A 13,679-nucleotide genomic window follows, 5' to 3' on the forward strand; every position below is an offset into this window, starting at 1 on the left:
GCCCAGGCCTGGCTGTGTGTGAGTCATGCTGGCGAGAGTTACACTCCAGAAAGGAGCAGGGGCAGCAGGGAGAACCTTTCCTGGATGGGATGCTCGAGAAGGGTCTGCTGAGGACGCGGCCTGGCTCCTTGGGCAGCTCTGGCTGGGCCGCCCTTTCCCTGGAGCCGGGGTTCCTGACTTGGGGCAGTGGATGGGCTCCAAGGGATTGCGTTGGTAGGGATGACACAAAGCCCAGCTCATAGTGAAGTGTCCCTGGGACACCTAGCACAGTGCCTGATACCCAGCGGGGCACTTCCACTAATGTGGGCTGTCTTGTTTAACCTCAAGGTGGCATCCCCGCCAAAGAACAGCACTGATGATGGGACCGCCTTGCAAGTTGTGTGTGAATGTGTGTGTGTGTGTGAGAGTGTGTGTGTGGCTCCAGAGGAGGAATCGCCCCGCTTGGACCCTCGCCAGTAGGAGAGCCAGCTTTTTTCTGTGGCAGCGCAGACAGGGAAGGGGACTGTCACATCTGAACTATCTGAGTGAGAAATGATCCTGGGCACTTGTATCCAGACCGGACCGGTGTTCCCTGTTAAACGGGGCGCGGCGCCGGTGGGCAGGGGCCTGTCTTGGGGGGCGGTCAGGTGTGAAGGTTGGCGGGCAGCACAGGCAGGTGGGTGTCTGTGCGCCGATGCGGTAGGCCCCGGAGCCAGGTCTGTGGATTGGCCCCTGGAGCCACTGGGGCAGGACCGCTCGTGGAGGGGCTTCTGCGGGCTGTCCTGGGGCTGGGGAAGCCACTTCCCAGTGGCGTGTGCAAGTGCCCATGGGTGATGGGAAGGGGCTTGGCTTTGAACATGTGTGATGCGTGTGACAACGTGTGTACAAGGATGGGGTGTGAGTGTGTGTCTGTGTGTCTGTATGTGCCTGTGGATGTCCAGGGCGACTCTCTCAGCCGTGATGGCTTCAGCTTTATCAGGAGCTGTCATGTTCAAGGGCAGCATAATCCGGTGTGCAGACCTAATCCTCCCTAATCCTTTCCGGGCATTTCCTCTCTGGCTTCTGACCCCCAGCCATCTGTGCTGCTCTGACCCCAGCTCGGCCCACAGCTCCTCTCTGGCTGTGGCCCCGTGGTGGGCAACTTCAATTCTCTGCCCTTTGCCCTCACAATGTCCCTCTTCCAGTTGTAAAACCAAGTCGTGGGGTGGCGGGAGTGCACGCAGCAGCCGGCATCCCTCGCCGGCTCCTGAGTCCCCGGTCGCGTGGAGTGGGTGCCCAGGCAGGGCTGGGGGCAGGAGGGAGGGGAGGAAAGCTTGGGCCTCCTCATTCTCCTAGTCAGCCCAAAGCCGGGAGCCCTCCTCTGCTCTGTCCGTAATTCCTGTCCCTTCTCCCCGCACCTGACCCTGGATTCCACCTCCACTTTCCCTGCCACCGCTGTGCAGTCACGGTCCCCTGACCTCCCTGTGGCCACAAGCCATTCTCCAACCACAGCTGGAGGGGCTCTTCTGGTTGGGTTGCCCCACTTAATCAAGACCCTCCAAGGATTCCTATTGTCCTTTTAATCAAATCAGACTCACACAGGCCGACCAGACCCAACAGGAGCTGGCTGTGAGGCTGCTGGGACCTGTCTCTCCAGTCATCCGCCCAGCAAGTCTTGGGGCCTGCCAGCTTGTCCCACCCCAGGGCCTTTGTCCCTCCCCTCTCCCCGTACCTCCACTTGCTGGCTTGGACGGCCCTTCCCTGCCCCCTTCCTGACCGACCCCTTCTCATCCCTCAAGTTACAAGGCCACTCCCCCCAGAGGCCTCCCCCTGCTCTATCTCTTTCCCCTCTGGGGCTATATCCGCAGCACCTACCCTTATATGATATTAGCTCTTTTTTTTTTTTCCTTCCAGTTTTACAGACACATAACTGACATACAGCACTGTATACGTTTATAGCGTACACCCTCATGATTTGACTTACATACATCGGGAAGAGATGACCACAGTGAGTTTGGTGACTATCCATCATCTTAGATAGATACAAAACTAGAGAAACAGAGAAAATATATTTTCTCCTTGTGAGGAGAACTCAGGACTTACTCTCCTAACGACTCGCATGTATAACATGCAGCAGCGTTAACTACGTTTATCATGTTGGAGGTTACGTCCCTAGCGCTTATTTACCTTATAACTGGCAGCTTGTACTTTTCGACTGTCTTCATCCCCTCCCCTGCCAACTCCCCACGTCTGGTAACCACAAATCTGATCTACTTTTCTGTGCGTTTGTTCGTGTGATTTTTCTGGAAGTACGATTGAACTACAACATGATGTTCGTTCCTCTTACACAATAGAGTGATCCCATATTGCTCTGCATTTCAAAAGGATCACCGCCGTAGTCACCATCTGCCGCCCTACAAGGATGTTACAAGATTATTGACTGTGTTCCTCCCACTGTCCACTTCATCCCCGTGACTCATATATTTTGCAACTGAAAGTTTGTACCTCTTAATCTCCCTCACCTATTTCTCTCCTCCCCTCATTATTTATTAAATTTATTAACATTTATTATTATTTTAGTTTATTTTTTTATTTCTATTATTTAATAATAAGTTTTATTTTATTATTAAATTTAAAATTTATTATTTAAATTTACCGGTCTAGTTTCTGTTTCCCCACTGGAAGGTCAGCCCCATGAGGGCAGAAAACTGATCTGTCCTGTTCGTGGTGCAGCCCTAGCACCCAGAACGGAGCCTGGCTCTGAATACCCAGTGAACGTATGAGTGCTGGGACCCGAGGGGAGCCAGCGGCACTCAGTGAGCCCAGGGCCTCTGAGCTGTGCTGGCAGAGCTCGCTCTTTTTTTTTTTTTTTAGTGAAGAATACCTTTTATTTATTTGTTTTTTATTTAATTTTTTTAAATTGAAGTATAGTTGAGTTACAATGTTATGTTAATTACTGCTGTACAGCAAAGAGATTCCGTTACACGTATATACATTCTTCTTCATATTCTTTTCCATTATGGTTTATCACATATTGAATATAGTTCCCTGTGCTATACAGTAAGACCTTGTTGTTTATCCTTTCTGTATATACCAGTTTGCATCTGCTAATCCCAAACTCCCAACCCAACCCTCTCCCACCCCCCTCCCCCTTATATGACAGAGCTCGCTCTTGAACCTGGGACACCTAGCTCCCTGCACAAGTTACAAGGGGGCTCTTCCCCTCACATGCTGGCATGTTTACTCTCTGGAACCATCCTCTGCTCTGGGGACCTGAGGGCATCTTTTCTGCCCTGGAGTAGGGCAAGGTGGGGGTGAAGGGTGCGGCAGGGCCCCATCCTGACACTGACCTTTGTCCAACGTTGTGGCTTTTCATCTGTAATCAACTTCCTGTTTGACGGCTAGCTGAGGGCATAGGGACAAGTCACCACATCTCCAGAGATGCATCATTGGTCTCCCACCGTGAGCTGTGCTCTGTGCTTCCCCATGGCCTGTGCATCCCCAAGGAGTCTGTAGCTGAGCTGAGGAGACAGCACTGATGACCTAAAAATAGCAAGGTCCCGTGAGAGCACAGCCTGCGTGGCCAGAGCCCAGCACAGAGATAGGAGGGCTTGGGTGAGGGTGGAAGGTGGATGGGAAGAGCCTGGGCAGGTGGGGTGGGGACCTGGATTGCAGAGGCAGGAGGGACACAAAATTGTGAGTTCAAACTCTGGCTCTACCACCTACTAACTGTGACAGTTTGGGTTAAGTCAGTTAGCCCCTTGGTGCCTGGGTTTCCCCATTTGTATTTGGGGTACCAATCATTCCCACCCCTTAGGGCTCATTGCAGTTTACATGCAGTAACTCCGGTAAAGGTCTTAGAACGGGGCCGGGCACGGGGCAAGCACTGATGAATGTTAGTTGTGTGGTTGTCATGACGAGACCTGGCAGGAGGTGTGCGCTGGTGGAGGGGTGGATGCAAACACAAATGGGCCCAGACACAGAGCAATCTAGTGGTTGAAGCCCAGGTTCCAAACCCAGTGCTCCCATTTACAGGCTGGGTGGCCTTGGTTCAGCCACCTGTAACCCTTTTAGACCTCGGTTTCCCCATCTGCAAAGTGAGGGTAACGATGCCGCCCCCAAGCCCTGAAGCTTAGAGGCAGTAATGCCTAGAAGACACCTAGCATAGTGCTATTGTTTAAGAAGGCACAGAGAGGTTAAATCACTTGCCCAAGGCCACACAGCAAGGAAGCAGCCCAGCTGTGTTTGAGCCAAGGCAATGTGGCTCCAGAGCCCCCATGGCTCCCTGATGCACACCACTGTTGCCATTGCCCCACTGTTCATGGTATTGCTGGTCTTCAGGGGAGTGGCCCAGCCTGGTCTTTGATGGAGGTAAAGGTGTCAGGGGTGATGGGGTGGGAAGGAGTAGTCTCTGGATCCTCTGGGCCTCGAAGTCCCCTTGCTACCCCTCACACTGCACCCACTTCAGGATGTGGGGAAGCCCTGTGACCGCGGTGTGGTCACATTTCTGAGAATCCCACACCTCTTGCCCAATCGTTACCACTAGTGACAGAGCTCTTCCTTAGCAACTTATCCTCTCCCCTTCTTGGCTACCTGGGCCCAAGCCAAGGGCATCTCTGGCCGACAGGTGGGAACGGGACCAGTTTAATTGCGGCGGTGGCCATGGGTTGGGGGCCAGGGGTGTGCTGGGAGTGGGTGCCTGACAGGGGAAGAGACCAGGGAGGCAGGGTCTCCTCTAGCTGCAACCCCAGGCACATCTAGGGGTGCAGCCAAGCCCAGATCCCCTTGATGGACACGCCCATGGAGCAGGCAGGGACCCCCAACAAGCAGAGCCATCTCTGGCCTTGGCAATGGGTTGGGCTCTCCCAGATCCCCTTCCTCAGGGCTGTGGCCACCTCTCCCCTCTGTGCCTCAGCCTCCTTTCTTTTCTTCTTTTTTTTTTTTAAAGTTAAAATTTAAATTTTAAATTTAGTTTAAATTTTTAAATTTAATTTAAAAAAATTAAATTTTTTTAAAAGTTAAAATTATTTAGAATTTTATTCTATTTATTTCTTTTTATACAGCAGGTTCTTATTAGTTATCTATTTTTTACATATTAGTGTATACATGTCAATTCCAATCTCCCAGTTCATCCCCCCCCACTTTCCCCTGCTTAGTGTCCATACGTTTTTTCTCTACATCTATATCTCTATTTCTGCCCTGCAAACTGGTTCGTCTGTACCATTTTTCTAGATTCCACATATATGCGTTAATATACGGTATTTGTTTTTCTCTTTCTGACTTACTTCACTCTGTATGATACTGTCTAGGTCCAACCACGTCTCTACAAATGACTCAATTTTGTTCCTTTTTATGGCTGAGTAATATTCCATTGTATATATGTACCACATCTTCTTTATCCATTCGTATGTCGATGGTCAGCCTCCTTTCTTGATGGGAGACTGTGGCAGGAGGGAAAACCAGACCCCACAGAAGCGCATCACGCCAAAGCTGGAAGGGACCGCAGGGCTGCCCTCCTGAGCAAAGGCTCTGGCGTCTACTTCCTGCATCACACTTTTTAACATCTTTGGGTACCATCTGTACCGTCCAACTCAGTTTTCACAAACCTAAAATTTATTTTTAAAGGAAACTATATCATTACTCTAGGTGAATAACCATGAGTACAAGATGGTCCCCCAAATTAATATTCAAACAGTGACGTCAGCTCCCCGAGGGCAGTGGTTTGTGATTTATTGCTGTATCTCCAGAACCCAGAACAGTACCTGACATATAACAGGTACTCAACATATATTTTTTGAATGAAGGGCCGGGTAAATTAGTAAATATAGAAAAGAATGTGTGACCTGGATGTGGATGCTTAGAGAAGGTGCAGAGCCTTTGTTAAAACAAGGAAAAGCAGGGACTTCCCTGGCGGTGCAGTGGGTAAGAATCAGCCTTCTAATGCAGGGGACCTGGGTTCGATTCCTGGTTAGGGAACTAAGATCCCACATGCCACGGGGCAACTAAGCCCGTGCGCCACAACTGGAGAGCCCACGTGCTGCAACTGCTGAGCCTGCATGCTCTGGACCCCACGCACCACAACTAGAGAGGAGGCCGCGTGCTGCAACGAAAGATCCCGTGTGCCGCAACACCCTACGCAGCCAAATAAATAAATAAATATTTTTTAAAAAATGAGGAAAAGCGAGTATTTGAGAGGCATGAAAGCCACACCAGCCCCAAATGGAGACTTTCTTCTTCTTTATTTTAAAATTTATTTTATCAAAGTATAGTTGATTTACAGTGTTGTGTTAATTTCTACTGTACAGCAAAGTGATTCAGTTATACATACACACACACACACACACACACACACACACACACACACACACATATATATACACATTCCTTTTCATATTCTTTTCCGTTATGGTTTATCCCAGGATATTGAATATAGTTCCCTGTGCTCTACAGTAGGACCTTGTTGTTTATCCATTCTTTATATGAGTCTGCATCTGCTAATCCCAAACTCCCAGTTCATCCCTCCCCATCCCCCCGCCCCTTGGCAACCACAAGTCTGTTCTCTAGGAGACTTTATTCTTCATGTATCCATCGTGTCCAGGAGAGGGTTCTCAGCAAGGCTGCCCCAGTGATGGGGCACATGCGTGTGGGGACAGACGCCAGCCCCCTCAGCCACATGTGGCCACTTCTGAGTCTACCTTGCTGAGGTGGCTGCCTAAGGGGACTCTCTCCTTTACTGGCCCTCCCCGCCTTCCCCACTGTGCTGGACAGGGCCGTCTTCGCAGAGCATGGAGTCACTGTCCCCGCCTGGCAGGAGCCTGTGGGAGTGGCCACCATGCCACTTGGGCAGAGGCCTGGCACAGGAAGCCTGACGTCATCCTGACTCATGGCTCAGGCGGGCTGGGGGTGGTTGTCACTTGTCACTCTCACCTTCACACCTGCCTTGACATAAGGATCATAGTCACACCATTCATTCCTTCCTCTCTCCCCGGAGCATCTGCTTGGGGTATGGGTTTGGAAGGAGGAGGGAGGACAATACAAGAACACAACACAACGCTTTGGGCTTCTGTGGAAGGGAAGTTGCTCTGCATGGGGCTGGGGGCCGGGTGGGGGCAGGGAAAGACCCGGAAACCCAAAGGCAGGAGGCTAGTGACACGTAAACAGCCATCAAAATAGATGGTTACAAGCAAGAATGACACAGAATCATCATTTGTTCCAGTTGGGTATTTTAATTAAAAAAAAAACAAAAAACTGAGCCCCAAACTTGCTTGATAGTGTCGGCTCTGTAACAGCCAGGCCAGGGAAACAAAGCCCCCCAAAACCCGAGTATGGCACCATCCCCCCATCCCTGGCCCCTGCTGTCCCTTTACCACCTAGTGAAGAGGGTCATCCCTCCGGGACCTGCGACCTGTGGGGCAGCCAGTGCAACGGAGACCCCTCCTCACCCGTTTCTCCACCCACATGTCCAGACCCCTGCCTCGTCTCTGCCAGGAAATGGTGGTCCTTGAGGAGGTGGCAGAGGGGGAGAGACATCCCGGGGCCATGACTCACCAAGGGTGGGGGGATCTTTAGTCAGAGGAGAAGTGGGGGTGGGACTTGGGTTCCATCTTCTTCCCACTCTCTCCTTACCCCGAGCTTGGGCTTTCACCCAGTTATGAGGGTGGGCGTTTCCCTAGTTTGGGAATAGGGGAAAGAGGCCGAGGGGAGCCCCTCCTTCATGGCTAAGTCAGGCCTCCTTGAGCCTGTGTTCCAGAGCTGAAAAGGGGACACCCCAAAGGCAGTGGCATTGACGGGGGTACATACATGTAGTCACCTTGGGCGGAAATCACTGGTCCTGGCCAGAGCTCTGGGCAGGGCAACTGGGCACTGTGTGGCTAGCGCAAACCTTTGCCAACACACTCCCACTCCCACGTGGGACTGCAAGGTGCACGCCATTCTCCCCAGGAGGGGAAGAGGCTCAGCCCGGCGTGGGAGTCCAGGGTCTGGAGCCCCTACGCAGTTGGACTGAATTTCACCCCTGAGCTAGGATCCCAGCTGGCCAGTCCTCTCTGCTCCTCCCCGTGGAGCTGGAAGCCCATGTCTCCCAGCAGAGCAGGTGACACCAGCCCCATGGGTCAGCAAGACTGGACCTGCTATCCTTTTGTGTGCTCTGTAATTTACCCCTGGAGTCAGCCATTAAGTCATTTGCCGGGCTGATGCCAACGATAAGGGCCTGGATCTGTGGCCCAGACTCCTTGGCTCTGTTGTGGGCTCTGTCGCATCGGCCTCCAGACTGGCCTGGGAGGGAGGGATGGAACATTGCAGGTGTCTGGGCACTGCCACAGCCTCAGAGCCTCGGAACCAGTGTAGGTGAGCAGTTGGTCTATTATACACTCCCATCTTACAGGTGGGAACACTGAGGCCTGAGAGGGTGAACTGCCCCAGGACTCTTTGGAGTCCTTGCGGCTTCTATCCCCCGCATCCCCTCTCCTTCGCAGCACACACAAGCTACCAGCTCTGTCTCCATCAACAGATGATGCTCCAACACACACATACAGACACATCAACACACTACGGGGAACAGTTTACAGTTTACAATCCAAGTGCAGGGCTTGGGGGTCCACGATGGGTCCTAGTGGTAGCCCTCCAAGACAGTCTGGACCTAGGGGTCTGCAGTAGGGCTGGAAGGGTCTCACAAAGGGCAGAGACTCAGGGGAGTGGGGGCCTTGGGGGTTGGGTTCTGAAATCCCATGCAGCTAAGGTGGGGATGGGGGTGGCTCCCACTCCAGGGCACTGTCCCCACATACCTGAATGTCCCTGCTTTGGAGGAATTCAGCTGCCAACATCTCTTGCCCCCGTGCAGGGGCCCAGATCCCCCCCCACACACCTGGGGCTCACCACATCCGGCCCCAGGGCTGGCAGCTGAGTTGGGGGCAGGCAGAAGGGATGTGGATTAACCAGCTTCCCAGTCTTACTGCTCATCGCCTTGCTCCAGCCCAGTCCTGGGTCCCTGCTGTCCAGGGGCTCGCTGCAGGCCTAGGGAGGACTCGGGGGAGCGGGGAGTGGTGGGCGGAGAGAGTGGGGGAGGCAGATTCTGGTAGTTCTTCTCCCTCTTCCCCTTGGTGAGGCTCCTGAAATTCCCACAAGGCCCCAGGGAGAGCCCAGCAGCGTCAGCAGAGTTCCCCTTCAGAGCTGGCCTGCGACTTGGGGAAGTGCTTCACTCTGGGCCCCTGGGGTTTCCCTGGGCTCCGGGGGAAGAAGCCTTGTCCCGCTAATAACTGGAAAGTCGTCACGGGCCCCCTGCCTCCCCCCATGCCAAGGCCCAGAGGTCCTCCTCATGCCAGCGCTTAGGGTCTTGGGCTCAGAGGACAACGTTCTGGCCTAGCTTGGTCACTGAGCAGCTGCAAAACCCCGAGTGCTGGTCTCAGCCATGAAACGGGGGAGGGGGAGGGGAAATAAAGCCCCTCTGGCCCAGGGTCTCTAAGCAGAAGAGAAAAGGTACATCAAAGCACGGCGCCCCACCCTCCAGTGCGGAAATCATCCGTGGCAACAGACGGTAGTCAATTTTTGTTGTAGCAGATTCCTAGAAGGGGAGAAACCCTGGGAGGTTAAGGGAACAGGGAAAAGGGAGAGCAAGCGGGGCGAGGGGCACCACGGGCTCCGAGGTCTCCGGGGATGCGGACGTGTATCTATCTGAGTAGCCGGGTGCCCGAGGACCAAGCGGCGCGAAGCAGGTCCAGGGGTGAGAGCGCTCAGGAAGAGTCCTGGGGCGCAAAGGCGGGAGGGGGGCGTTTGGGCAAACATCTTCCTTTCGGAGCTAGTGCCCGGCTTCCTCTCCCAGTGCACCCCTCCCCCCAGCCGGTCCGAGCCCCGGGCCAGCCCAGCCTGCGCCCCGCGTGAGGCCGCGGGGGCGGCGCCGGCGCCTTCCTGCTTTGCCCATGTATGGTGACCCAGGAGGCCGTCCCACGGCTACTTAAGCCCCAGCGCTGGAGAGGGCGCCCGGAACAGACGGTTCGGGTAGCGCGGCCGCCGCGGGAGTCCGGAGCGCTCGCGGGGAGAGGGGGAAGGAGAGGAAGAGGTGCGGGAATAGGGGAGAGGAGGCTGCCCGGGGCCGGCAGACATGGGGCTGGAGGCGGCGCAAGAGTTGGACTGCACGGCGCTGGGCGCGCTGCTGCGGGAGCCGCGGGAGGCTGAGCGCACGCTGCTGCTCGACTGTCGCCCCTTCCTGGCCTTCTGCCGCCGCCACGTGCGCGCCGCGCGGCCGGTGCCCTGGAACGCGCTGCTGCGGCGCCGCGCGCGCGGCCCCCCCGCCGCCGCCCTCGCCTGCCTGCTGCCTGACCGCGCGCTGCGGGCGCGCCTGGCCCGCGGGGAGCTGGCGCGGGCCGTGGTGCTGGACGAGGGCAGCGCCTCGGTGGCAGAGATCCAGCCCGACGGCCCGGCCCACGCGCTGCTTGCCGCGCTGCTGCACGAGACCGGCGCCGGACCCACCGCCGTGTGCTTCCTGCCGGGTGAGCGCCGGCCCGCCCTCGGCCCCCGCCCCGTCCCCGACCCGCGCCGGGCCCTCCCAGCTAACCGTGTCTTGGTCCTCCTTGCAGGAGGCTTCGACAGCTTTCAAGCCTGCTGCCCCGATCTGTGCTCTGAGTCCCCCGGCCCCGCGATGCCACCCGAAAGCAGCCGCTCCGACCCCAGGGCTCCCTCGTATGACCAGGTGAGTTGAGATCAGGGCTCCTTGTCAGTGTCATGCAGGGTAGGCGCCCCTGGGGAAAGAGTCTGCCATTTGTGGATGCAGGAGTCTGTCCATGTCCACGGTCACCTAAGGGTGTGTGTGTGTGTGTGTGTTTCCGCCCCCAAATGGGAGCACACCTTTGTGTGTGCCTGGCGGTCGTTGCTGGTGTGCATCTCTGTGAGTCTGCGTATGTCCTGTGAGCAGCAAAATTTGGGGGTTTGAGGGGAATGTGTGTATCTTTGTGTGTGTATCTCTGTATGTCCCCTTGGGTCCTCCTGGTATTCCGGAGTCTGATCCTTAGACAGGGATCCCTGGCTAAGAGCTCCTCTTGCCTGGGCCAGTCTGCCCTGTTTCTGTCCCGCTGGTGTTCAAGCCCTCCAGGCTTGGGCTGAGACCTCACCACTGTCCCTCCCCCTTCCCGTTCAGGGTGGCCCTGTGGAGATCTTGCCCTACCTGTACCTGGGCAGCTGCAGCCATTCGTCGGACCTGCAGGGGCTGCAGGCTTGCGGCATCACAGCCGTCCTCAACGTCTCAGCCAGTTGCCCCAACCACTTTGAGGGCCTGTTGCGCTACAAGAGCATCCCGGTGGAGGACAGCCAGATGGTGGAGATCAGCGCCTGGTTCCAGGAGGCCATTGGCTTCATTGGTAAGAGGCGGGCCTCAGGCCCAGGACCTGCTGGAGCTCCAGGGGAAGGGGCTGGGGCACTTGTCTCCTTCCCTGCCCACCTTCCCGTCTGACCCCCCTCTCCCATTTCCCTTGCAGACTCAGTGAAGAACAGCGGAGGCCGGGTGCTGGTGCACTGCCAGGCGGGCATCTCGCGCTCCGCCACCATCTGCCTGGCGTACCTGATACAGAGCCACCGCGTGAGGCTGGACGAGGCCTTCGACTTTGTTAAGCAACGCCGGGGAGTCATCTCCCCCAACTTCGGTTTCATGGGGCAGCTGCTGCAGTTTGAGACTCAGGTGCTCTGTCACTGAGGCTGGGTCCCACCATGCTCGCTCCCCCAGGGCAGAGGCACACAGAGCTGCCTGATTCCTGGGGACAGTGGGGGCCCCAGTTCCCCACAGTCCCCCTCCCCTCAGGGAGATCTGCCCCTTCCTTGGAGTTCAAAAAGCCCCCAGGTGGGCATGCTGGGTGCAGGGATGCTGGACTTTCTCACCTGGTGCTCTTCTGCTGGGGATTTGAGGGCCGGCCCTCGTTCCTCATTCCAGAAGGAGGATGGAGGGCGTGTCTGCTTCCCTCCTCCCCTGTCCTCTGACAGAAACCAACTGGACTCTACACCCACGACTCCCACTGGTCCGATCACCATGTTGGAGCCCTTGGCAGCCTGAGGGCTCTAAGGAACGAGCTGTGACAACCAGGAGCCCTGTGTGGAGCTCGGGGAAGGGATGCGGGCGCTGTGTCTGGACCTCTCGCTTGCGTGTGTACGTGAGCGTTTCACGCCTGTGTTGGCATTGGAAAGTTATTTGTGTTCAACTGACATTTAACACTCCCTCCCCCACTTCCTCCCAGCCCTGTGGGCGGGGGTGGGAAACTTAGCACTTTATATTTATACGGAACATTGAGGATGTGTCAATAAAATATTGTTTTGTTTAAGAAACAACTTCTCAAGTGTCTGACCTCAAGTCAGTGCCTGGGGAAGTGCTCAAAAGCTGTTTCTTTTCTTTTTTTGATAAGTTTATTTATTTATTTATTTTTGGCTGTGTTGGGTCTTCGTTGCTGCGCAGGCTTTCTCTAGTTGCGGTGAGCGGGGGCTACTCTTTGTTGCGGTGCGTGGGCTTCTCATTGCGGTGGCTTCTCTTGTTGCAGAGCACGGGCTCTAGGCGTGCAGGCTTCAGCAGTTGTGCCGCACGGGCTTCGTTGCTCCGCGGCATGTGGGATCCTCCCGGACCAGGGCTCGAACCCGTGTCCCCTACACTGGCAGGCGGATTCCTAACCACTGTGCCACCAGGGAAGTCCCCCAAAGCTGTTTCTTAATCAGACCTTCCCTTCCCTTGTGTGGCGGGGTCTGGGAAATGGAAGGAGGAAGGTGCAGGGGTGACCTCACCGCGCAGCCCAGTCCTCCCTGTGCTGGTGTCCTTTCCTAGGCAGCCTTCTGTCTCCAGAGCTGAAAGTGATGGTTTCTGGGAGGCTGGCTCCAGCCTTATTCCAGTTACCAGCTTTGGTCCTGTTGGGGAGAAGACTGTGTTTACAATTCAGAGCTGGACTCCGCACTGCCCTGGTCAGACCCCGCTTCCTTTCTGGAACATGTGGATGGATGTGTGCGTGTGTGTGTGTGTGTGTGTGTGCAGCCACATGTGTGGCTCTTCCTCTGGGCGTGGGTGTCTATTCTTGGCCTGCACACACCTATGTGTCCCAGATGTTCCTACATGCCTGCATGTCTGCGTGTGCCTGTGGCTTCCCTGGGCTGTGTGTAACGTGCGCCCACGCTGGGGCAGTGCAGCCTGTCACCTCTTCTCCCACACCTCCGGGCTGGGTCCCCAGGCCTCAGAATGCCTGTCCCTTCCGGGGGTCATGGCAGCCCCTGATCCAGAGCTCCTTCCTGTCCCCAGAAAGCATGTGGCCTGGTGTCTGGTATGGAGGACAGGTCACCTGGGATGGGCTTAGTTGTTTTTCACACCCATCAACTACCACGTCTTCACTGAACATTGGTTACGTGGCCAGCGTGGACCGCCGATGAGACATGGGCCCAGCCTGAGCCAGAAGTGGAGGGTGCTGGAAAGGGGGTGCTGTGATTTGCCCGAGAGCATGGGGTGCTGAGGCCCTTGAGGACAGCTCAGCGTGGGCAGGTCCTGCATCAGCCTCCACTCTGATGCTCCCAGCCACTCGGAGTGTCATCTGGCTACCTCTATTTTGTCCTTCCAAACTTGGTGCAGGCGTCACCCCTGCAGAATGACGACTGTTGCTGCGGGTGTTCTGAGCGCCTGGCAGGGCGCGCCTGAGTAGGGCAGTGTAGTTTGACAGTTAGGGGGCCTGTTTTGCTTTACCTCTCTGTGTCTTAGTTTCCTTGTCTGTAAA

General features: G+C 55.7%; 1 protein-coding gene across 1 annotated transcript; it reads left to right on the top strand.

Annotated features, from left to right (window-relative positions):
• Positions 1 to 9,951: 9,951 nt before the first annotated feature.
• On the top strand, positions 9,952 to 12,266 carry DUSP2 (dual specificity phosphatase 2). Its single transcript, XM_022599252.3, has 4 exons — positions 9,952 to 10,442; positions 10,530 to 10,642; positions 11,087 to 11,306; positions 11,424 to 12,266. Exons 1-4 carry the CDS (start codon positions 10,055 to 10,057, stop codon positions 11,636 to 11,638), a joined length of 936 nt encoding a protein of 311 aa, XP_022454960.1. The 5' UTR covers positions 9,952 to 10,054; the 3' UTR covers positions 11,639 to 12,266.
• Positions 12,267 to 13,679: the final 1,413 nt, after the last annotated feature.

The sequence above is a fragment of the Delphinapterus leucas genome, chromosome 13 (genome assembly GCF_059928025.1).
Source record: "Delphinapterus leucas isolate spDelLeu-1000000601 "Yukka" chromosome 13, BTC_Dleu_Yukka2, whole genome shotgun sequence".
Lineage (NCBI taxonomy): Eukaryota > Metazoa > Chordata > Mammalia > Artiodactyla > Monodontidae > Delphinapterus > Delphinapterus leucas.